General features: G+C 39.3%; 1 protein-coding gene across 1 annotated transcript in view; it reads left to right on the top strand.

Moving 5' to 3' along the window:
• The window catches only part of COL21A1 (collagen type XXI alpha 1 chain), a 152,731-nt gene that overhangs the window by 62,117 nt on the left and 67,948 nt on the right, over positions 1-22,666 (top strand). The window contains exons 10-11 of the mRNA XM_040249057.1: positions 6,043-6,096; positions 6,188-6,241. Coding sequence (XP_040104991.1) covers positions 6,043-6,096; positions 6,188-6,241 — 108 coding nt within the window. The remainder of the gene's footprint in view (positions 1-6,042; positions 6,097-6,187; positions 6,242-22,666) is intronic.

Here is a 22,666-nt window from a genome sequence, read left to right as displayed (position 1 = left end):
TTATTCCTCAAAAGCATATAACTTCTTTTTTCTTTATAAGTCAGTTTTATAGAGATATAGATTATTTACAGTAAAATACAAATACAGTCATTTCAAGTCTTGACAAATGTATACACCTGTCTAATCACCACTCTAATCACGATTCTAGGTTTCCATTCCTCTAAACTGTTCTCTCTTGTCTCTGTGCAATCATTCTCCCTTTATGTCTTGTATTAAATAGTTCCATTGATTCTATGCCCTTCAGTGTTAGCCACCAACCTACTAAAAATACTTCTGGAAGTAGGTGGATTATAAAAAAACAAGTCTTCATAAATGAAATAGCCTTTTCAAGCTCTAGGCTTTCTTCCTGTGACTGTCATTCAATTTACTTTTTTTTTAGTCCATAAAAAATATTTTTCTAATGTTTGTGCTACTTAATAGTTGATCACCAATTAAACTGTATCTCCCCTAGAGGCCATCAGTCAATGACAGGATCAGCCATCTCTCTGCACGAGCCAGAAACCTAGGCTTCATTCCACAAATTCCAAACCCCTCACCCCCTGTTCCCCACCTTCAGGTTAGACTAAACACCCCTGAGTAGGTTTGGGTTCTACCTCTCATCCTTTCCCCTGCAGGAAGCTTCCACTTTGTCTTCATGCATTTCCTGCCCGCTCTCATCTGTCCTCCAAGTAAGCTTTGCAGGGCTCCAGTCTGATTGTGTGACCCCCTGGCTGAGCGGCTTGGATAGGGATCGAAGACCCTCAGTGCTGTGCACTTGGCTTCCGTCCACCCATGCCGGTCCTGTTTCAGAGCCTGCTTCCTTGTGCTCTCTCTTCTTTCTTCTCATGGTTGCGGCTCATCCTGTCCACTGCAGGGCAGGCTGAAGGGCTCCTTCTGATGCACTGTGCTTTCTTGACTGTTCCTTTGAGTCTTTCTCTTCAGGAAGCTTCCCTGGACTGCCTACCTTTCACTCCCTCATAGCATCATGGTTCTTTCTTTGAGCTCAGTGTGTGTGTAATTTGATAGATATTCATGTGATTTATTTACCAAGTCATTTTAGCAATCAGTTAAAGCCTATGAACTGCTTGGCTTTAGTGCCAAATTAATTTCTATAGTAGATAAACCTGGAAAGACAATTTTATGAATATTGTTAGAATGTAGCTGTGTAGAAAATTTAGTTGTGTGTAGAACTGAGTTGCCCAGAAGAATCCACAGCACACATTAAAAGTATATACTTGATTTTGGTTGCCTAGTTACCCTGGCTGGGTATCTAAGAGACTCTATTGGAAATTTGGGAAACATGGAAGAAAGTTATGTAATAGTGTAAATTTTAAATCACGTTCTTTTTTACATTTAAAAATGGGAGTGACATCCAAAGAGATTTCTCTAGATTTCATTCTCATTTTTAAGTTTAGAGTATTTAAAGGAAACCAATGACTATCTTCATTACTGAAACAAAATTATACATTTAGATTGGCAGAATATTTTATGCTATGATTAGAACTGGGCTCAAAAGAAACTGTGACCCTTGCACAATGATTTTATTTTCTTAATTTCCTTTTCAAAGCTATACATCTTTCCTGGAGCATCAGAACTCTGAATCATGGAAGAAAGTAAATTGGTTCTCTATTCTTCAACCCTGAAATTTGGCAGCAAGAATATTTTTTCCTAAAAAATGACTCATTTACAAAGAGACTTTGTGTGAACGTGGAAAAGACTTTTATACTCTCAGAAATCTTGCAGTTGGGGGAAGGGTGGGTATTTGGACCTGCTAAAATTGCAAAAGGGCAAAATTAATGTTGAGTAGTATTAATTGGTTGATGACAACGTGAAAGTTGCAGTTCTACAAGAAAACACAGAAACACCTATATTCATTAAAAGAAAAACTCAGTAACCTATATGAAAAGCTTATCATTTGTCCTGTTTCAGGCCTTTTTTTTTTTTTTTTGGTTTTAATGTACCCTGCTATGAGTCAAGCAATGTTTTATTTCTTGCTCCTCTTGGAAAGTGTTCTATGTTGTAATATCCCTCCCTGTTAACCTTTATTTTCCTGATTTTTAGTCCAAAATTTGTTTTACTGAATTTCATCCAACTTCTCCTGGTGATTTGCCTTGGGATCCCCCAGGTCGGATGTGGTTTTGGTTTTTCTTTATTTTGTTGCTAATCATGTTTCCTCTAGTGCTAAAATAATCCTTGAGCTTCTTGATACAATTAAGTTTTCAACAATGCATCTTGTATGTGAAGAAAACAGCAGTAAGCTGGTTCTTATATCGTGGGAAGCACTGATTATTCCTGTGCTGCAGTTTTTCTAAAGACAAAGCAAACAGGCCCCTGGAAACACGGGACTTGGTTACATGTTCAGCGTCGGATCTGTACATGTGCTGAGGAGAGCTTGAGGCGTGACCTGATGCCCCAGGCTCTGACGGTGGCCATTAAGGCTAAAGAATAAGGTTCTGCAGAAGTGATCTATGGCTTTGTGCACAGTCACTGAGCCTGAAGAAAAGAAAGAAGCTTACCTTTGCTGATTCTAACACCTGCCAGACATTTTCACCTGTGAGTCCTCCGTTGATTTATTATTATTCCGGTGTATGGTCAGAAGCTGAGGCTTAGCTCTGTAAAATGGGTTAGCTGAAGTCCCGCAAAAAGTGAAGGGAGGAGCAAAAATTCAGCCCCAGGTCTTTTCCAGTTTTAAAATTCATTGTCTTTCCACTTCACTGTGTTGCCTCCCAGGACTTGGGGATGTGATGAGTGTGCCTGAGGTCACATTATGAGTCAGAGGTGAGCTGGGAACACTGTCTGGGGTATCTCTACATTGCCTTAATCCATTAAAATGTAACACATTCACTTACTCCTTCCTCAGAGGGGAGAGATGCCATGGCAGCTTTTGATCTACTAAAGATTAACTTTCTGAAAAAAGTAATAAAGCACATATGACATTTGGCTTGACTTTTGAAAAAAAAAAGTAAAAGCAAAAAGTCATTAAATGAGAACCATTGCTGATGACCAATCATTTTGATACATAGTCAATTTCCATGGTGACTTTCTTTTGAGGAATTTTATTAACATTTCTTTCCTCTGGGTCCTCAGAATTCTAAGGAATTTAAAACAAATCTGGAGGCTTCCCTGATGATCCAGTGACTGAGAATCTGTGCTTCTACTGCAGGGGACATGTGCTCAGTCCCTGGAGGAGGAACTAGGATCCTTCATGCTGTGTAGCCAATGATTATAATAATAATAATACCAGTGCATACTAGGCATGCAATAAATGTTAGCTATTAAAAATAAAGCAATAAAAATATGATCAAATTAGTCTGGCACGTGGAGTTCTTGAATCTGATTAACTGTTCGAGAGTCCTAGGACCGGATGTGTCACGAAGCATTTTCTGATGAGAGGCACATTTCTACCTGCTTGGTCTAATTCCTAGCTATGCAACTTTTGACAATTTCTCAGTTTCCTCATTTGCAAATGGGGATAATGTAGAACCGACCTTAAAAGGTGGCTGCGAGGATTAGGTGGATTAACATATATGAAGTACATAGTCTAGAACATGATTAATACTGTATAAATCATTGGTACTATTATTTTTTTTCCCAATAATAGTAGCATGTTGTAAGTCATGTCACTCTCTCCATATGGTGCACACAGGGTTTTGAAGGATGTAAGGAGCACCCCGAGTGGTGGCATTTTTAAGGGACCTGGTTCTGTGTAGGCATGTGCTAGCAGTGGCAGCTGAAAAGCAAGTCCAGGCCCATCTGATTCCAAAGGTAGAGAGAAGAAAATTCAGTGATGACTAGAGTGGCAGAGATTCCAGGCTGAACAAGCTGTGTCCATGGCTTTTCTTTCTCCTCCCTGATCTTGAGAGCACGGACCACGTGGTATTACTACAGTTTCAATTCCAGAAGCCGCACAGCAAACATGGTTCCTTGGGGAAAGAGATTTTTTACACTTGCATTCTGTGTGGATGACTTGGAGGTGAATTTTTCCAACGTTCGGTTGACAAAGTTTGCAGCAGATGCTCTGTTCAATGATATATAGAAATAAATGATTCTTTGTCTTTCATCTCAAGGGGGCAAAATCCAGTGACACAGAGACAGTGCCATCCTAAAGAGCAAACGGTGGGTTTAAAAATTGCAGGTTGCTTTGTATGGAGCTTGAAGAGGTTCGTTTTGAGACGTGTTCATGCGGTGAAGTAAAATGTTTAAGGATGGGGCCAGTGGACTCAAGAGAAATATGTGAGTTTAAGGAATATTGGAGAAAACATAATGATACATTCTGTGAACAAGCAAATGGGGAAAGACTGATGGTTGGTGATAGAAATCATAGTCACCCCCATTCTGGGAGTAGCGGAGAGCATTTTACAAAATGAGAAAGTATATAAAAAGAGAAAAATAATAATCGGAGACTGATCTTTTGGAGGCACCGTTATTGTTGCTATTATTGTTATCAGAGTTAGCAAAGGATAGTAAAAGGAGTATTTGAAAATTGGAATGGAAAAGCAGGGACTTCTGATGTCTCTAAAATTGCAGCTGAAAATGTACTGACACGTGACTGGGTGGATACAAAGATCCATGCAGACACTCATGAATAGCCACATGGGAATGAAGCTTTTGGGTTTAAGAATTAGGGTGTTATTGGAGACATTAATGAAATCTGTGTCAATAATTGTTGGCAATAGAAAACTGTACTTGAACAGTAAGAGCTAAGAAAGACGGGATGTGAATGAGAGAGGGAAATGTTTGCAGGTGCCAGGTGGTCCAATCAACCTGACCCTGATCCTGGGAATCTTGGGAAAGCGTTGAGGGTCTGAAGTTTGTTTTGGTGTTCAGTGGCCATGCAGGGAGTGAAGACTGAATAGTCTGCCTCTGTCTGAAAAAGTGCTTTACCGAGTTTCCAAATTCTGGAAGGATGTGTAGGACACAATGGATTTGAAAGTCACCTTAGCAGACAGCTCAGCCTTGGGAGGTGGAGGGACACATCATAGCCATGTTTCTGGGGTGAACTTCCTAAATAGGCAACCCAAAGTCTGTTATAGACTTATCCTGAAGAATAGCATTCATCCAGGTATAATTTATTGCAGATGACCATAATCTGGTTTTTCCAGTGGTCCTGTATGGATGTGGGAGTTGTACTATAAAGAAAGCTGAGCACCAAAGAGCTGATGCTTTTAAACTGTGGTGATGGAGAAGACTCTTGAGAGTCCCTTGAACTGCAAGGAGATCCAACCAGTCCACCCTAAAGGAGATCACTCCTGGGTGTTCATTGGTAGGACTGATATTGAAGCTGAAACTCCAATACTTTGGCCACCTGATGCAAAGAACTGACTCATTTGAAAAGACCCTGATGCTGGGAAAGATTGGGGGGAGGAGGAGAAGGGGATGACAGAGAATGAGATGGTTGGATAGCATCACTGACTCAATGGACATGGGTTTGGGTGGACTCCAGGAGTTGGTGATGGACAGAGAGGCCTGGCATGTTGTGGTTCACGGGGTTGCAAACAGTTGGACCCGACTGAGCAACTGAACTGAACTGATAATCAGGTAGTTTTAAAATGTGTCACATTTGTTTCATCCTCCAATCCTAGATGCTTTTCTTTTGAATACATTGAATGTATTTCTAACATGCAGAACATTTTTCCAGGAACTCTGAACATTGACTCTGTATTTCCCTCTCAAAGCCTTCTTTTGCAGTGAAGCATTTCTTGATAATTTTATTGAGCTAAAGATATTTAATACCATTTTCCTAAAGACTGGACAATATGCATTCTTTATTAAGGATTTGCCCCTTTGTAGTTGAGGTTTCTTAAACTTCTTAAACAGTCATTAAGTGAAGTTGTAGGTGTGAGAAATGTGGGAAAGAGTGAATTCTGAAATGGAAGGCTGGGAATTCCCTGGCGGTCCAGTGGTTAAGACTCTGTGCTTCTACTGTAAGGAACACAGGTTTGATCCCTGGTCGAGGAACTAAGATTTCGCATGCTGCACGGCAAAACCAAAAAGAAAATTGAAATGGAGGGCTGCCCTTTGTGAATATGATGAAATAATTATTTTTTGTTTCCTTCTCTTCAGGGATATCAGGGAATAGCAGGATCACCAGGTGTTCCAGGATCCCCAGGAATACAAGTACGTGGTCTGTGTATTCATATTTTAGAGGTACTGTTTCTAGTGAACCAAAGAATATAACTAACAGATTTTTATTTTGTGGTTAATTTAGGGAGCACAAGGACTGCCAGGTTACAAAGGAGAACCCGGGAGAGATGGAGAAAAGGTAAATACACACAAACAAAGGTGTATCTGGTTGTTTCAGTCACTCAAAGACAAAGGCTGTTACCTGTGATGACCCCCATTCAATGGTGTTCATCTTGGTGAAGTTCAAGATTTTGGCTCAGAAATGTCAGGGACCGCTGGCTGATCAAGCACACAGGAGGCTTTTATCACCAGAACAAAGTGGTTGTCCCTAGATGGCCACTGGCAGATGGCACAGGTATTGGCATTGCCCTGGTGCCGTGTTCTCGCTCTCAGTTAAGCTCCATAGGGAGCTACCCTCTTAGAGAGAAGAGAATTATATGAATGGAGTATGTTCCCATGTTAGTTACCTATAGCCATTTATCCATCTCCACAATAGAAACCCATTTTAGTCTAACTGGATGGACTTCTTTCTCCTGTAGGGATTCTGCGGGTGCAGACATTTGTCTGACTTTCCTTTTCTATAGCTCTGAGATTTGCCATGATTATTTATTTATTTTTTGTTGAGAGTTTTTTTTTTTTTTAATTTTAGGTGCTTGGGGGGTATTTAATTTATTTATTCATTCTTTGTTTAAATTGGAAGAATCATGTTCTTTAAATTTGTTCAATATTTTATTACCTCCCCAAGGATCCAGTCCTGGATCCAGGAAGCTGGCCCATATCCAAGATGGCCATTTGGGTTTGCTCAGATCCCTAAGATGATTTGTTGGCTTAATTACTAAAGCACAATCTTATTTCTGCATTCTTTGAAGGCTCTTCTGCTGTTTGTACCTGATGAAAACTTGTGCTTAATTTTCTAGTTACAAGCCTTGCAAAATGATTGCCTTTTAAAAACAGGGTGCATGGTATTCACACCTGAGAAACACTGATCTGGACTCCATCCATTTTATATTTTTGTGGTTGTTCATACTGGTTTTAGGAAATTGTAGCTGCTCAAGTACTATCTCTGGATGGACCCTCCGGCAGAGCTCATGATGGGGGTGCTGCTTTCAAGCTGTTTGATCTTGGCATGTGATTTGATGTCTTTGAATCTTATTTTGTTTGTTGAATCAATGGGGATTTCTTTATAGGTTTATATCACAAAATAAGTGTGATAACATATGAAAAATACTTAGTGTAGTGCCTGGTACAGGATTTTCCTTAAATAAATGTTTGTTGTTTTATTGTTCCGGTCTGTTTATCAAGGAATGAGGTTGTGGTTGGGTTGTTGCATGGGGGCGGCTGGCATGTGTCTTGGGCAGGAAGTGTTAGGGCAAACAGGACAGTCAGTGACCGGAAAAGATACAGAGAAGGTGGCATCGGTCAGGGCAGCTCTGTAATGTTGGGGGGAGCAGGGGAAGACAGAGCAACAACAGCAGTTGATGGAATTCTCCAAGAAATGGTACAAAATCTTCCTGCCTTTCAAGGGACCTTGGCCTCTGTGAATGTTTTTAGCCACTGGCAATCTCTGCCTATTTTAAATGGTGAAGGTACTTCTTAGAAGGTGATGGAGAGCAGGCCAGGCCCACAGGTATGGAAATGTTTTATATCTGTATGCTCTGGGCTATCATGAGAGACCCCCAACTCCTCTACAAGAATGAGAATGAGGGATCCCATTGGGAAGCTGCAGATATTTGTTCCGAGACCACATGCCAGGCACCTCCCTCTACTCTAGTGTACAGGATCATTGCTGTTTCTTTGATGTGTTCATAAGTAGCCTGATTCAGGCATGGGGTGAATATATTAAAGTATGCATGCATGAATAAACGTATTTAGGAATGGATAAGTGAATATATTTATTTAAATATTTTTGTGTTTACTTGGGTTTAAATGGTGGATTTTTATTCATTCACCATAAAATAATTGGAGTAAAACACCTTATTTAAAAATAAAGAACAGCAATCTACAAAACAAACAGACTCACAGACACAAGGAACAGACTTGTGGTTGTCAAGGGGGAGGAAGGCTGGGGGAGGGAGAGAGTGGGAGGCTGGGGTTAGCAAATGCAAGCTCTTCTAAAAAGAGGAATAAATACAAGGTCCTACTGTACAGCACAGGGAGCTATATTTAATATCTGCTGATAAACCATAATGGAAAAATATGAAAAAAATATATACACACACACATACATATATGTATATATGTATAGCACCATCAGTTTGCCATACACTAGAAACTAACACAACATTGTAAACCAACTATACTCCAATAAAATAAAAATTTAGGGGAAAAAAGAACAATAATTCTATTAGTTACCTCTTAAACTACCTGCTCTATCATTTTGAGTCATTGTATTATCTTTAAAATAGAAGCAAGTGACTCTCACAAAGCCATATATTCTAATGAAGAAAACAAAATGAATAAGATGTATGTTTATATAAATTCCTCTGTTTTCAGCCTAGTAGTGATTTTGTTCAGTCTTGTCTTCTGGAGTTCATTGTTTGGGTGTCAATTCTGGTGGACATAACTATGGGCCTAAAATCCCAATGTGTCGCCCCTAACTTTCCTCCTGACATCCTATGTGGCTGTGAGAATCTTTTTACTGGAGAGCTACAATAGTTTAGTGAGTTAAAGGCTTTTCGTTGGTTCTTTCTCCAGAATGTTCAGCAAAGGGAAGGTTGAAAACATACCCTGGGGATGGCCTTGACTTGTGGTCGATCAGGGCATTTTTTCCAGGCATCACCCATGGCCTTCAGGGGATTGTTCCACATGTACTGTTCTCTGTTGGGATATTTTCCCAGAATAATTTCCATTTTGTGGATTTCCACTGAAAACTCCCATGGGAGTTTCCACTTAAGATAATTAAAATTATATGCACTTTCTTGCTGACTGTAACATTTGTTCCTCACATATCAGGCAAGAGAATGTATATAGATTTTGTATGGTTTCTTTTTCCCTGAATTTAGAAAATTAAGAGGACATCTTATCCACCAAATGGTCTTCAGTTGATGACTTTCAATCCAAAGCTATTCTTTGGACTCTAAGAAATACTTTAACTACTTCAAAGCACTTCCCCAACCTTAAGGAAGCCTAATACATTTAAATCATGTGGAGACATATATTTTGTTAAAAAACATTAAGCTGGGTTGATTAACTGAGGTATATTTATGGGTTTTCTAATTGACTGTGAAACTTGGCATGGCAAATGCAATTCTGGAGACACAGGAAGCATTAATAATTTTTTTAAACTAGCCAGACTTTGTTCAAATTCATCATTTGGTTTTTCAGGGTTTATATCTTAATTCTAACTAAGGTTATCTTTATGGTACCAATTATATACATTTTGTTTAGCATTTTCATGAGAGTATCAAACACTTGAATTGTCTTTTCAGAATCTCTTTGTCCACTCGCTCTCAGCATCATATCAGGGTATCATGTGATAAGCGAGCCTTTCTTAGATGAATAAGCCTCATTATCTGGGCTCTGAAAGGCAAAAGCTGAAGTGATGTTACAGTGATATCTATTACACAATCAAGGAATTCCAATATATATATGTTGAGAATAGTAATAAAGGACCAAGCTGAAAGGGTTATTAGAGAATAATATTTTAAAATTCAGCATTCCGGTGGCTTTACTTCTTCACCTCTCATCTCTAGCAATGTTCCTGTAGATAAATTAAAAAAAAAAAATTGAAACAAAGCCAATAGTGACATAGGAGGGAGAAATAGAATTGGCTTAGGAAGGGGCCACTTTCTACTTCTTTCTTCTTCTTTTTCCTTCTTTCTTAACTAGGGAGAGTAATTTGCCCATGTAGATTTCTGATAGCCCTGTGGCCCAAACATGGGTGTGTGCGTATGTATGTTGCAAGGTGGGGGAAGGCTTAATGCAGTGACAAGTTTCAGGCTGTACCCTGAATTCAGACTGCTTCACCTTCCCAGTCATGCTTCTTAATCTCTTTAAATCTGTTTTCCCAAATCTAGAAAGTTGGGCTATAATATTTCTTCATAGCCTTGTTGTGAAGACTAACTAAGGCCATGCATATATTTGACCAGAATTAAACACTGTAAATTAGGGATGATGACCACAATCATCATGGTGATTTGTAAACTGCCAAAAAAAAAATTGTAAATTAGTTTATCCGTTATTGTTTCTCTTAGTTTTGGACTGCACCTTCAGGAATACCTTAAACCTTGCTTCACTTCCTTACCCTCATTGATGTGTGTGTCCCTCTATTCTGCTCTCTCTTCTGTTGCCACAGATGAACTGTCCTGTGTAATGCCCAGCCCTCCTACGTGCTCTAGGTCTCATCCCTCTCCCTTAGTGTTATTCATTAGTCGTGCTCGTCTGTGTCACAAGCTTTTTCCTTAAAAAAAATAATTACTGAAATAAACTTGATTTACAATTTTGTGTTGATTTATTCTGTACAGCAGAATGACTCAGAATGAGCAGAATGACTCAGCGGTGTGTCTGTGTGTGTATATATACGTACATCTTCTATGGGCTTCCCAGGTGGCGCTAGTGGTAAAGAACCAGCCTGCCAATGCAGGAGACATAAGAGAAGTGGGTTCGATCCCCGAGTTGGGAAGATCCCCTGGAGGAGGGCATGGCAACCCATTCCAGTATTCTTGCCTGGAGAATCCCCATGGACAGAGGAGGCTGGTGGTCTATAATTCATAGGGTCACAAAGAGTCAGGCATGACTTAAGCAAGCTGGCATGCACGCATACATTTCACATGATGTGATATATGTAAGCACTCTTTTTCATATTCCTGTCCATTGTGGTTTATCCGCAGGATATTCAGTGCAGTTGTCTGTGCTGTACAGTAGGGCCTTGTTTATGCATGCTGTAAATAACAGTTTGCACCTGCTAACCCCAGACTCCTGCTCTATGGTTCCCCCACCCCCTCCCCCTTCGCATCCCCAGTCTGTTCTCTGTGTCTGTGAGTTTGTTTCTGTTTCATAGATAAGTTCGTTTGTGCCACATTTTGGATTCCACACATAAGCTATATTTTATATATATATATAATATTATATTTATATTCCACATATAAGTATATGTCTTTCTCTTTCTGGCTTACTTCACTTAGTGTGATAATCTCTAAGTTCATCTGTGTTGTTGCAAATGGCATTATTTCATCCTTTTTTTGCTGAGTAATATTCTATTATAGATAGATAGACAGATAGATAGACCCCATATCTTCTTCATCCATCCATCTATTGATGGATGCTTAGGATGTTTTTATGTCTTGGTTATTGAACCCGGCACTGCTGTGAACACAGGCGTGCAGATACTTATTCAAATTATAGTTCTGTCCGGTTACATGCCCAGTGGCAGGGTTGCTGGACCACATGGCTACTTTGTTCTTTCTTCATTAAATTTTCCCAAGCGCCCAAGTCATGACCCATCAGAAACGTACCAAGGTAAATTCACTACAAAGCTTCCTTTAGCTGCCCCCTATTTTTCTGTTTCCCATCACAATGTAAATACTCAAAAACTCTCTTGAACCCCCTCCAAGAGGTCGCCCATCCCAACCTTATGTTGCATGGTTAGATCATCAGTTTCCCTTCTCTTTGAAAACCAGGAGTCGTTGTTTTCAGGTATCTTTCTTTATCTGTGTCTCAGCAGCATTTGACACAACTGTCTATAGCCTTCTTTTTGGAACTATTCTTCTCCTGGCTTCTGAGACCACATGTTCCTAGGTTTTCTCTTGCTTTCACTGGTTCCCTCTTCATGATTTAATTGTTGTCATCTCTCTCTGTTCTCTAGATATTGGGGAGTCCCAGTTTCAACCCCATGCCCTTCCTCTCCTCCAATAATACCTTACTATTCTATTATTATTAAATATAAATGAATATGAATATCAACTTATGTGTCAAATATATATACACATCAGTGATAAGCATATATTGGAATCATTGTATGTTGGGGCTTCCCAGGCGGTGCTAGTGATAAAGAACCCCCTTGCCAATACTGGTAAATGTAAGAGACGTGGGTTTGATCCCTGGGTCGGGAAGATCCCTTGGAGGAGGGCATGGCAACCCACTGCAGTATTCTTGCCTGGAGAATCCCATGGACAGATGGAACCATAGGGTTGCAAAGAGTCAGACATGACTGAAGTGACTTAGCATGTATGAATGCATACGTATATGTTATAAATCATAGAATAAATCATAAAGTATTGAATATCTACACACAGTTTTTTCTTAATGCAATATTTTGTTTCATCTGAATCTAGAGAAATCGTGAAGTTGTTATAAGCAAGGACTTTTTAGAAAACCTTTCTCTCCTTTGTAGAGCAGAAGTGCCACCACGGTTTCCTTCTCTCCTACCTCCTTTCCTTAGAAGCTTTTCCTCCAAGGCAGCAGGACCCTCCAGAAATCTCCTCTGGAGTCAGGCTTGGCTGAACTTCCCTTCCATCTGTCCATGTGGTGCTGACCTGTGTGTCTTGTTTTTCCCCACATCTGCAGATGCTTTTGCAAACTCTCGATTGTTTCCTGATCCTTCACCCTCTTTCCTTGTAGGGCACTATAGTGGATTCAGCCTTTCCGTTCATGATGAAGAACCGTTCATTCTATGTCCTGCCTCATTTCTTAGCTGCTCTGCCACTTCTTGCCCTGTTTCGTTTTTCTCTGCCATCATTGGGAAGCTTAAAACTTTTGTTGAGTTTTTACAGAATGTTTCGTCTTTTCCTGATTTCAGACTCTTACTTCTTGTCTTCACTCGAGTGTGCTCTGTGTCGTGGTCACTGATAAACTGTGGCAGGGATGCTCTGGAAGGCGTAGTCCAATGGTGACTCCCAAGCCCAAGGGAATGCCCCTGTTAGAGAGGGAATGTACTAGTAGATTTAAACAGCAAATCATTATGGCCTGAGCCCATGTGACACTTGGTGTCTGCTTTTATCTAAGAGGATAAGAAACAAAGAAGAGGTATAAGACTTGTACTGTCTTGGATGCCTGAAGGTGTTACTGTTGTGTGTACATTTTTCTGTTTTATTTTTAGACATACTTGCGTGGATGTTATCCACATGTATTCTCTATCACATGCCTCTTCACAAAAAGTCTTATAAGATTAGTAGCATAAATCATGCTTTTCCCATTTTACAGTAATTGTGAGCTAGATGAACCCTATTTTACAGGTTTGAAACTGAGAAATGAGAAACTTGTCATCTGCCTGAATTTTCTCAAGAATTAGGGGTTGAAACAAAATGTCTTCATCTCAGTGTGGCTTTCCTTTCACCCTTTTTTTTTTTTTTTGCTTTGACCAGAATCTTTTTTAACAGTGTGATTATTCCTTTCTTGCTCTACTAGTTGCAGTATGGAAAGGCCTGTGTGCAGCTGAGGAGAAGGGGAGGGGAAGGGAGGGAGGGATGAGGAAGGGAAGGCGGGGAGGGGGAAAAGGAGAGGGAGGAGGAGGCTGGAGGGATGAGGGATGGTTTGCACTGATTGTGCCATGCGAGTGGATTCATAATCTTACTTTTCTATGTGTACCTGTAAGATGTTTCTGCCATATCTCAGAAATAAAGGCTTTAAGAAAGAAAAAAAAAATCACTTTTGAGAAGGAAGGAATTGTTTACTTTAGATCTTAGTTCATCAAATTTTTAAACTGCAAAATCATTGCAATGATAAAGTTTGGGGCATGTAGTCCCATGTATATGTATGAATTATACACTGTGCTAGTGAACAAAGGATTATATACATTAAAAACAGACACATGGACAGTTTAAAAGAATGAGAGTTTTAAAATATTAGTTTTCATATTTTCTCATTACTCAAAGACGTCATCTCAGCCTAACTTTGGAGACTGTGACTCTCAATCAACCTATCAGATTGACAGTCTCGTCAAAGGCATGTTCATCAGTCATAAAAGGGTTGGAGGTAACCTGGAGAAAATGGAACTATTTTACTGCAAATCTTGGATTCTCTTTGATTCTAATCTCTTGTAAACTAAGTGGAAACCAAGAGTGTGACTCCTCAAAATAATTATTTTAATGGAATTTTCTTGGAGGGCTCAAGTATTTACTGTATTTTATAAAATGGAAGTATTTTATAAATTCAGTAAATTATCGTGAGTCATCATTAAGTCATCAGCTAGGACAGAGTAGGTTATGCTGCAATGACAGACAAATCCCAAATGCTGATGCCTTAAAACAAAAGATTTATTGTTCATTAAATTAAACTAAGTTCTTAGCAGACTCAGGCTAACAGAAGTTTCTCTCTCTAGATTATAACTAATTATGCTACCAGGTCCCCTGGAGAATCAAACAGCTGTTCTTAAACCACTTCCATTCATCATTATTTAGCCAGAGCAAATCTTGTAAACCACACCAGCTTCAAGTGTCAGACAAGTATGATTTCCCCCATAAGCTTAGAAGTAGAGAGAATATAAATATTGCTAAATAACAATCACATCTACTAAGACAAAATAGGAGTGCATCGAGAATGGATGTTTTTCTCAAGGAGACTGGGGTCTAATAAGGCACATGACCCATACAAAGAACTATTCTAAGAGAGATTATTGGCATTATGTACCAAAGATGAGAGCTGAAAAAAACTCAAGCAGTTTAGTGGAAAGTTGAAAACTCAAAAAGGCTTTGTGAGTGAAACTGTAAACAGAAGGTTAATCAGCTATAGAATTATAGGAGCTGTTTTTTTCCGACTTAAGAAACCTCTAACTTAGGGGTGCTGTGGTTCCTTAGTGTGGGTATATCATCAAGACTGTAATGAACATCTTTGTATGTATTTCTCAGTAAATTTCTCTGAGTATATCCATAGGAAAATTTCTCAGAGGTGGAAATGATTAGAGAATCAAAGGGTTAAATTCATAACTAAATTTTAATGCAAATTGTTTACCTTCCAGAAAGTGTGTACTCCATCAACAAGTATGTGGAAAATATCTTTTCCCACACTGTTTTCAGCACTGATACCCATTAAAATTTCTGATTTTAATTACTATAGGGTCAAAATGATACTGGTTTGATTTGTAATTCTTTTTTAGTGAGTAAGGTAAAGTACTCTGTCATGTGATTTTGGAAATAGTACCCAGTTTAGTACAGTTCAGCCTCTCAGTCATTCTGACCCCTTGTGAGCCCATGGACTGTAGCACGCCACGCCTCCCTGTCCGTTACCAACTCCCAGAGCTTACTCAGACTCATGTCATTTGAGTCAGTGATGCTATCCAATCATCTCATCCTCTGTTGTCCCCTTCTCCTCCTGCCCTCAATCTTTCCCAGCATCAAGGTCTTTTCAAATGAGTCAGTTCTTTGCATCAGGTGGCCAAAGTATTGGAGTTTCAGCATCAGTCCTTCCGGTGAATATTCAGGAATGATTTCCTTTAGGATGGACTGGTTGGATCTCCCTGTAGTCCAGGGGACTCTCAAGAGTCTTCTCCACCACCGCAGTTCAAAAGCATCGATTCTTCGGCGCTCAGCTTTCTTTACAGTCCAACTCTCACGTCAATACATGACTACTGGAAAAACCATAGCTCTGACTAGACGGGCCTTGTCAGCAAAGTAATGTCTCTGCTTATTAATATGCTGTGTAAGTTGGTCATAACTTTTCTTCCAAGGAGTAAGTGTCTTTTAATTCCATGGCTGCAGTCACCATCTGCAGCGATTTTGGACCCCCCCCCCCACAAAATAAAGTTTGTAACCGTTTCCAATGTTTCCCCACCTACTTGCCAGGAAGAGATGGGACAGGATGCCATGAACTTACTTTTCTGAATGTTGAGTTTTAAGCCAACTTTTTCACTCTCCTCTTTCATTTTCATCAAGAGGCTCTTTCGTTCTTCTTCGCTTTCTCCCATAAGGGTGGTGTCATCTGCCTATCTTAGGTTATTGATATTTCTCCCAGAAATCTTGATTCCAGCTTGTGCTTCATCTAGCCCGGCATTTTGCATGATGTACTCTACATATAAACTAAATAGGCAGGGTGACAATATACAGCCTTGATGTACTCCTTTCCCTATTTGTTGTTGTTCCAGTCCAGTTTTAACTGTTGCTTCTTGACCTGCATGCAGATTTCTCAGGAGGCAGGTCAGGTGGTCTAGTATTCCCATCTCTTGAAGAATTTTCCACAGTTTGTTGTGGTCCACACAGTCAAAGGCTTTGGCATAGTCAATAAAGCAGAAGTAGATGTTCTTCTGGAACTCTCTTGCTTTTTCTATATTCCAATGGATGTTGGCAATTTGACCTCTGGTTCCTCTACCTTTTCTAAATTCAGCTTGATCATCTGGAAGTTCATGGTTCATGTACTGTTGAAGCCTGACTTGGAGAATTTTGAGCATTACTTTGCTAGTGTGTGAGACGAGTGCAATTGTGTGGTAGTTTGAGCAGTCTTTGGCATTGCCTTTCTTTGGGACTGGAATGAAAACTGACATTTTCCAGTCCTGTGGCCACTGCTGAGCTTTCCAAATTTGCTGGCATATTGAGTGTAGCACTTTCAAAGCATCATCTCTTAGGATTTGAAATTGCTCACCTGGAATTCCATCACCTCCACTAGCTTTGTTCGTAGTGATGCTTCCTAAGGTCCACTTGACTTCACACTCCAGGATGTCTGGCTCTAGGTGAGTGATCACACCATCGTGATTATCTGGGTCATGAAGATCTTTTTTGTACAGTTCTTCTGTGTATTCTTGCCACCTCTTCTTAATATCTTCTGCTTCTGTTAGGTCCATACCATTTCTCTCCTTTATTGAGTCCATCTTTGCATGAAATGTTCTCTTGGTATCTCTAATTTTCTTGAAGAGCTCTCTAGTCTTTCCCATTCTATTGTTTTCCTCTGTTTCTTTGCACTGATCACTGAGGAATGCTTTCTTATCTCTCCTTGCTTTTCTTTGGAACTCTGCATTCAAATGGGTATATCTTTCCTTTTCTCCTTTGTCTTTTTCTTCTCTTCTTTTCTCAGCTGTTTGTAAGGCCTCCTCAGACAACCATTTTGCCTTTTTGAATTTTTTTCTTGGGGATGATCTTGATCCCTGCCTCCTGTACAATGTCATGAACCTCCATCCATAGTTCTTCAGGCACTCTATCAGATCTAATCCCTTGAATCTATTTGTCACTTCTACTGTATAATCGTGGAAATAATGTTACTTCTCTGCAATTTGATTTTTATTCATATGCAATTTTTTCCTTCTGGACTATTCATCTTTTTATTACAAAATATTGAGCAGTGTTCCCTATACTATACAGTAGGTCCTTGCTGTATTTTAAATACAGCAGTGCATACGTGTCAATTCCAACCCCTAACTCTATTCTTCCCCCTACCTCACCATTTTCCATTGATAACCATAAGTTTGTTTTCTATGTCTGTATATTTCTGTTTTATAAACATGTTCATTTGTATCTTTTTTTAGTTTCACATAAATGTGACATTGTATGATAAAAAAAAAAGAATGATTTTTATATGCATGTCATATATTCTATGAAAATAATTTTCCTGAATTATATTATGTGTTTTAATTTGTTTTTTAGAATTTTAGTCATACAGAAATTTAAAATATGTATATATATAATATATGTATATGTACATATATGTAAAATTTTACTTCTTTTCTCCTATATTTGTATCTATATAGAAAGATTCTGCATTCTAACATTTTGAATATAATTACTCATGATTTAATTTTAAAAATTTCTATTATTTTATATTTTAATCTTAAAATTTTTGGCATTTGGAGTAACATTAGATGAGTATTCATATTTTTACCTTTCTTTTTCTGAAAGAATAGCCAATTGCTGCAACAGTATTTTTGAAATTTCACTTTTTTCTCCATTTGTTTTAAAAACCATCACTATTCCTAAATTTCCATTTTCATTTGGGTCCAGTGTTTTTGGCTTTCCACTCTGTTCCACTTATCTGTCTACATCTTCTCCATGGCCAAATTGTTTAATTATTGTCACTTCATAATGTGATTTAATATTGGCAGGCCTAGGACTTCTTCATTACTCTTTATGATCAAAATTTTCCTGGCTATTCTTACATGCTTATTTTTCCAGATAAAGTCCTGTATCTTTTTTTTCAATTTTTTTAGAGGTTTCTATTTCTATTTTAATGAGGATTCCTTTGAATTTATGGATTAATTTTAGAGGCACTAACATCACTTCAATATTGAGTTTTCCTATTCAGGATTGTGATTTACCTTTTTTTTTCATTTCAATCTTAAAACTCAATGGAATAATATAATTTTATTTTGTGTTGGTTCTCAACATTACCTAAATTTATATGTAGGAATTTTTGTCTCTTTTGGTTCTATTATAAGTGGAACATTTTCTTTAATATATTTTTATTTTGGTTATTGCTTATACATATAAAAGCTGTTTTGTATGTTAATTTTTAGAACAGCAATTAACTGATTTATCAGTTATTTCAAGGTAATAGGTATATTGGCAAATAGAGACATAATCATAAATAAATATATTTTTTACTCTCCTTTCCAAGTTTTACCTCTTTTATTTTTATATTTTGTCTTAATTTATGGGCTGGTAAAAACTGACAAAAACATTAAAAGCAGTGATGATACAAGGGCAACTTTGTTTAAAAGTTTTGCACAGTCATAGTCTCTTTTAGTCCAGATTTATTATTCTTTTGGTAGAATAATTCTCTCAACAGCAAATATTTATCAGCAAATATTTATTTGTAATTTTATATTGTTGACTTGTGATTCTAGCCTGCAGCATCATCCACAATTTTATTTTAGTCATGGCCCTTTATGCATTCACTGGTTAGTTACTAATAAGTAGAGTTTCTTTTTATTAAAACATCATGTCCAGCTTGAGAGAATGTTTTGAAGCAACTTTTAGTAATTTAGAGAATTTGAGAATAGCTTTTCATGTTCATGGGGTTCTCAAGGCAAGAATACTGAATTGGTTTGGCATTCCCTTCTCCAGTGGACCACATTTTGTCAGAACTCTCCACCATGACCCGTCCGTCTTGGGTGTCCCTACACGGCATGGTTTAGTTTCATTTAGTTAGACAAGGCTGTGGTCCATGTGATCAGAGTGTTTAGTTTCCTGTGATTGTGGTTTTCAGTCTGTCTGCCCTCTGACAGAGAAGGATAAGAGGCTTATGGAAGCTTCCTGATGGGAGAGAGACTGAGGGGAAAATTGGGTCTTGTTCTGATGGGCAGGGCCATGTTCAGTAAATCTTTAATCCAATTTTCTGTTGATGGGTGCAGCTGTGTTCCCTCCCTGTTATAGTGAAGATAATGGTGACCTCCTTCAAAAGGTCCCAGGCATGATGCACTGCTACACTCAGCACCCCCAGCCCTGCAGCAGGCCACTGCTGACCCACACATCTGCCAGAGACTCCTGGACACTCACGGGCATGTCTGGGTCAGTCTCCAGTGGGGTCACTGCTCATTTCTCCTGGGTCCTGGTGTGCACAAAGCTGGGCAAAGGCTAATAGAGTTTTGCCAAGAGAACGCACTGGTCATAGCAAACACCCTCTTCCAACAACAAAAGAGAAGACCACACATGAACGTCACCAGATGGTCAATACCAAAATCAGATTGATTATATTCTTTGCAGCCAACAATGAAGAGGCTCTACACAGTCAGCAAAAACAAGACTGGGAGCTGACTGTGGCACAGACCATGAACTCCTTATTGCCAAATTCAGACTTAAATTGAAGAAAGAAGGGAAAACCACTAGACAATTCAGGTATCAGCAGTTCAGTTGAGTCGCTCAGTCGTGTCCGACTCTGCGATCCCATGAATCGCAGCATGCCAGGCCTCCCTGTCCATCACCATCTCCTGGAGTTCACTCAGACTCAAGTCCATTGAGTCCGTGATGCCATCCAGCCATCTCATCCTCTGTCGTCCCCTTCTCCTACTGCCCCCAATCCCTCCCAGCATCAGAGTCTTTTCCAATGAGTCAACTCTTCGCATGAGGTGGCCAAAGTACTGGAGTTTCAGCTTTAGTATCATTCCTTCCAAAGAAATCCCAGGGTTGATCTCCTTCAGAATGGACTGGTTGGATCTCCTTGCAGTCCAAGGGACTCTCAAGAGTCTTCTCCAACACCACAGTTCAAACACATCAATTCTTCAGTGCTCAGCTTTCTTCACAGTCCAACTCTCACATCCATACATGACCACTGGAAAAACCATAGCCTTGACTAGACAGACCTTCGTTGGCAAAGTAATGTCTCTGCCTTTGAATATGCTGTCTAGGTTGGTCATGACTTTTCTTCCAAGGAGTAAGCGTCTTTTAATTTCATGGCTGCAGTCACCATCTGCAGTGATTTTGGAGCCCCCCAAAATAAAGTCTGACACTGTTTCTGTTTCCCATCTATTTCCCATGAAGTGATGGGACCAGATGCCGTGATCTTCATTTTCTGAATGTTGAGCTTTAAGCCAACTTTTTCACTCTCCACTTTCACTTTCATCAAGAGGCTTTTGAGTTCCTCTTCACTTTCTGCCATAAGGGTGGTGTCATCTGCATATCTGAGGTTATTGATATTTCTCCCGGCTATCTTGATTCCAGCTTGTGTTTCTTCCAGTCCAGTGTTTCTCATGATGTACTCTGCATATAAGTTAAATAAGCAGGGTGACAATATACAGCCAATCAAATCCCTTATGATCATACAGTGGAAGTGACAAATAGAATCAAGGGATTAGATTTGATAGGCAGAGTGCCTGAAGAACTATAGACAGATTTGTGACATTGTACAGGAGACAGGGATCATGACTATCCCCAAGAAAAAGAAAAGCAAAAAGGCAAAATGGCTGTCTGAGGAGGCCTTACAAATAGCTGAGAAAAGAAGAGAAGAAAAAGACAAAGGAGAAAAGGAAAGATATACCCATTTGAATGCAGAGTTCCAAAGAAAAGCAAGGAGAGATAAGAAAGCATTCCTCAGTGATCAGTGCAAAGAAACAGAGGAAAACAATAGAATGGGAAAGACTAGAGATCTCTTCAAGATTATTAGAGATACCAAGGGAACATTTCATGCAAAGATGGACTCAATAAAGGACAGAAATGGTATGGACCTAACAGAAGCAGAAGACATTAAGAAGAGGTGGCAAGAATACACAGAAGAACTGTACAAAAAAGATCTTCATGACCAAGATAATCACGATGGTGTGATCACTCACCTAGAGCCAGACATCCTGGAATGTGAAGTCAAGTGGGCCTTAGAAAGCATCACTACGAACAAAGCTAGTGGAGGTGATGGAATTCCAGGTGAGCGATTTTAAATCCTAAGAGATGATGCTTTGAAAGTGCCACACTCAATATGCCAGCAAATTTGGAAAACTCAGCAGTGGCCACAGGACTGGAAAAGGTCAATTTTCATTCCAATTCCAAAGAAAGGCAATGCTAAAGACTGTTCAAACTACCACACAATTGCACTCATCTCACACACTAGCAAAGTAATGCTCTCAATTCTCCAAGCCAGGCTTCAACAATCTGTGAACTGTGAACTTCCAGATGTTCAAGCTGGATTTAGAAAAAGTAGAGGAACCAGAGATCAAATTGCCAGTATCCACTGGATCAAACGAAAAAGCAAGAGAGTTCCAGAAAAACATCTACTTCTGTTTTATTGACTATGCCAAAGCCTTTGACTGTGTGGACCACAACAAACTGGAAAATTCTTCAAGAGATAGAAATACCAGACCACCTGACCTGCCTTCGGAGAAATCTGTATGCAGGTCAAGAAGCAACAGTTAGAACTGGACATGGAACAACAGACTGGTTCCAAATAGGGAAAGGAATACTTCAAGGATGTTTATTGTCACCTTCTTATTTAACTCATATGCAGAGTACATCATGAGAAACACTGGGCTAGATGAAGCACAGGCTGGAGTCAAGATTGCTGTGAGGAATATCAATAACCTCAGATGTGCAGATGATACCACCCTTATGGCAGAAAGTGAAGAGGAACTGAAGAGCCTCTTGATGAAAGTGAAAGAGGAGAGTGAAAAAGTTGGCTTCAAGCTCAACATTCAGAAAGCTAAGTTCATTGCATCTGGTTCCATCACTTCATGGCAAATACAATGGGAAATATTGGAAACATTGACAGACTTTTTTGGGAGGGGGCTCCAAAATCACTGCAGATGGTGACTGCAGCCATGAAATTAAAAGATGCTCGCTCCTTGGAAGGAAAGTTACGACCAACATAGACAGCATATTAAAAAGCAGAGACATTACTTTGCTAACAAAGGTCCATCTAGGCAAAGCTGCAGGTTTTCCAGTAGTCATGTATGGATGTGAGAGTTGGACTGTAAAGAAAGTTGAGCACTGAAGAAATGATGCTTTTGAACTGTGGTGTTGGAGAAGACTCTTGAGAGTCCCTTGGACTGCAAGGAGATCAAACCAGTCCATCCTAAAGGAAATCAGTCCTGAATATTCATTGGAAGGACTGATGCTGAAGCTGAAACTCCAATACTTTGGCCACCTAAGTGAAGAACTGATTCATTTGAAAAACTCTGATGCTGGGAAACATTGAAGGCAGGAGGAGAAAGGGATAGAAGAGGATGAAATGGTTGGATGACATCACCAACTCAATGGACATGAGTTTGTGTAAGCTCCAGGAATTG

Source organism: Oryx dammah, unplaced genomic scaffold, assembly GCF_014754425.2.
Source record: "Oryx dammah isolate SB20612 unplaced genomic scaffold, SCBI_Odam_1.1 HiC_scaffold_11, whole genome shotgun sequence".
Classification (NCBI taxonomy): domain Eukaryota; kingdom Metazoa; phylum Chordata; class Mammalia; order Artiodactyla; family Bovidae; genus Oryx; species Oryx dammah.
The sequence above is the reverse complement of the archived record's forward strand: the minus strand, read 5'-3'. Positions and strand labels throughout refer to the sequence as shown.